The following is a 1,600-nucleotide window of genomic DNA, read 5'->3' as shown; positions in this document are numbered from 1 at the left end:
GCCTCCACCTCCAGCAGCTGCGTGCGGCACATGTGGTTCTCCTGGTCAAGGAACTACGGGAGAAGGGATGTACGGCCTTGAGTGCCAGCACTGGGACCCCCAGCGTGGTCCCTCCCACGCCTCGGGGTACCGTTTCCAACTGGGGGCAGCTTTACCCCAGCAGATGAACCCCTCAAGACCCGCATTTTACTGGGAACGTAAGACAGCACCACACCTGCATCCAGGGGAATTATCCCGGGGACCCGCGCACCCCAGGAATCACCCCCCCGGGCAGGATGGAGAGCAGAGCCGAACTACATGTGGGATGTCAACCACCCTCACACACCCCCCTCCATGGGAGGGTCAATCCTGCCGCTGGCCGGCTGCCAGCATTCCCACAAGGCCGTGACAGCACAGGCAGGGTCAGGCAGCTCCCACCTCCCGGCATTCCGTCACTTCCCGCAGCTCCTGGCACAGTCCATTGCACTCCCGCTGCAGGGTGTCCCTCTCCTGCACCAGCCTGCGGAGACGGGATGGGATCATGGGGTAATTCGTTTTGGGGGGGCAAGAGGTGTCAGGAGGTGGGGATGGATGGAGGGGGGGCAATGCCCTGCCCCAGGGCTCAGACCCACCAGGACATCTCCTCCCACTGCTTCTCCTTCTCCTGCTCCAGCGCATTCCGCTCCCGCTTCACGTTGGCCAGAGTCGTCATCAGGGAGTTCAGGTCTGCGAGGGGCAGCGTGCATGAGGGGAGGGGGGGAACAGGGGCAGCTGCAGCCCCCCGCCGTCACCCATCTTTACCTGCACTAAGAAGCGAGTTGGCCGCCGTCAGCTGGTCCACCTGAGCCACCGCGTCCCTCAGGGCCACCGAGTTCTCTTCCAGCTGGCAGGATGCCTGCGGAGACACGGGGCACTCCGGGCTTGCTTGGGGTGCTCACCCTAAATCCTCCTGTGCCTGGGGGGTGTGCATCCAGGCCAGCAGAGGAGCATCCCAGACACCCCCCTACCTCCTCCTTGGCTTGAGCAGCCTCATCCGCTCGCTGTCTCATGGCATCCCGCTCCTCCAGGCAGCTCCGCAGCTTGCCGGGCACGCTCTCCAGCATGGCCCGACACCGGGACACCAGGGCCCTCGCCTGCTCCCGCTGCGAGGGGAGACGGCATTGGGTAGAGCCGAGCACGGCATGGCCAGCTGGCAGCTCCGCTTGGCTACATGAGCAGGGATGGTAGCCAGGGCACCAAGCCTCCCGCGACGGAGCGAAGCATCACCAGCCTGGACCGTGCCAGCGGAGAGGGAGGGGGCTGAGCCTGCTGCTGGCCCCCACCAGGACACCCCTCACCTCGGCATCCAGGGCTCTCCTTTCCTCCTCCAGGTTTTCAAAGGTGATGTCTATGAATTCCCGGAAAGGCTGAGTCTCGGCAACCAGAGATGCCTGCGGGACAGGAAAAGAGCCAAATACCTCGTGGAGGGAGGTGAGAACCAGCCCCAAGGCCGGATCTGCAGCAGCTTCCGGCAGCAGTGCCAAGAAACCCCAGAGGGATCCAAGCTCAGGACAATGGGACACCCTTCCAGCAACCCCGGGGACCCCGTACCTGCTGGTCAATGGCAGGCGCCAGGAACCGT

The 1,600-nt window shown here is 64.4% G+C and overlaps 1 protein-coding gene across 1 annotated transcript in view; it reads right to left on the bottom strand.

Moving 5' to 3' along the window:
- Nucleotides 1-1,600, bottom strand: part of SPAG5 (sperm associated antigen 5) — a gene marked incomplete at both ends in the record, with an annotated part of 6,646 nt that overhangs the window by 3,154 nt on the left and 1,892 nt on the right. The window contains 6 exon segments of the mRNA XM_010155779.1: nt 9-53; nt 418-499; nt 612-705; nt 781-874; nt 987-1,121; nt 1,317-1,414. Of these exon segments, the coding sequence (XP_010154081.1) occupies nt 9-53; nt 418-499; nt 612-705; nt 781-874; nt 987-1,121; nt 1,317-1,414 (548 nt within the window).

The sequence above is a fragment of the Eurypyga helias genome, unplaced genomic scaffold (genome assembly GCF_000690775.1).
Source record: "Eurypyga helias isolate BGI_N326 unplaced genomic scaffold, ASM69077v1 scaffold20887, whole genome shotgun sequence".
In the NCBI taxonomy this organism is placed as follows: domain Eukaryota; kingdom Metazoa; phylum Chordata; class Aves; order Eurypygiformes; family Eurypygidae; genus Eurypyga; species Eurypyga helias.
This window is presented reverse-complemented; position numbering and strand designations above follow the sequence as displayed.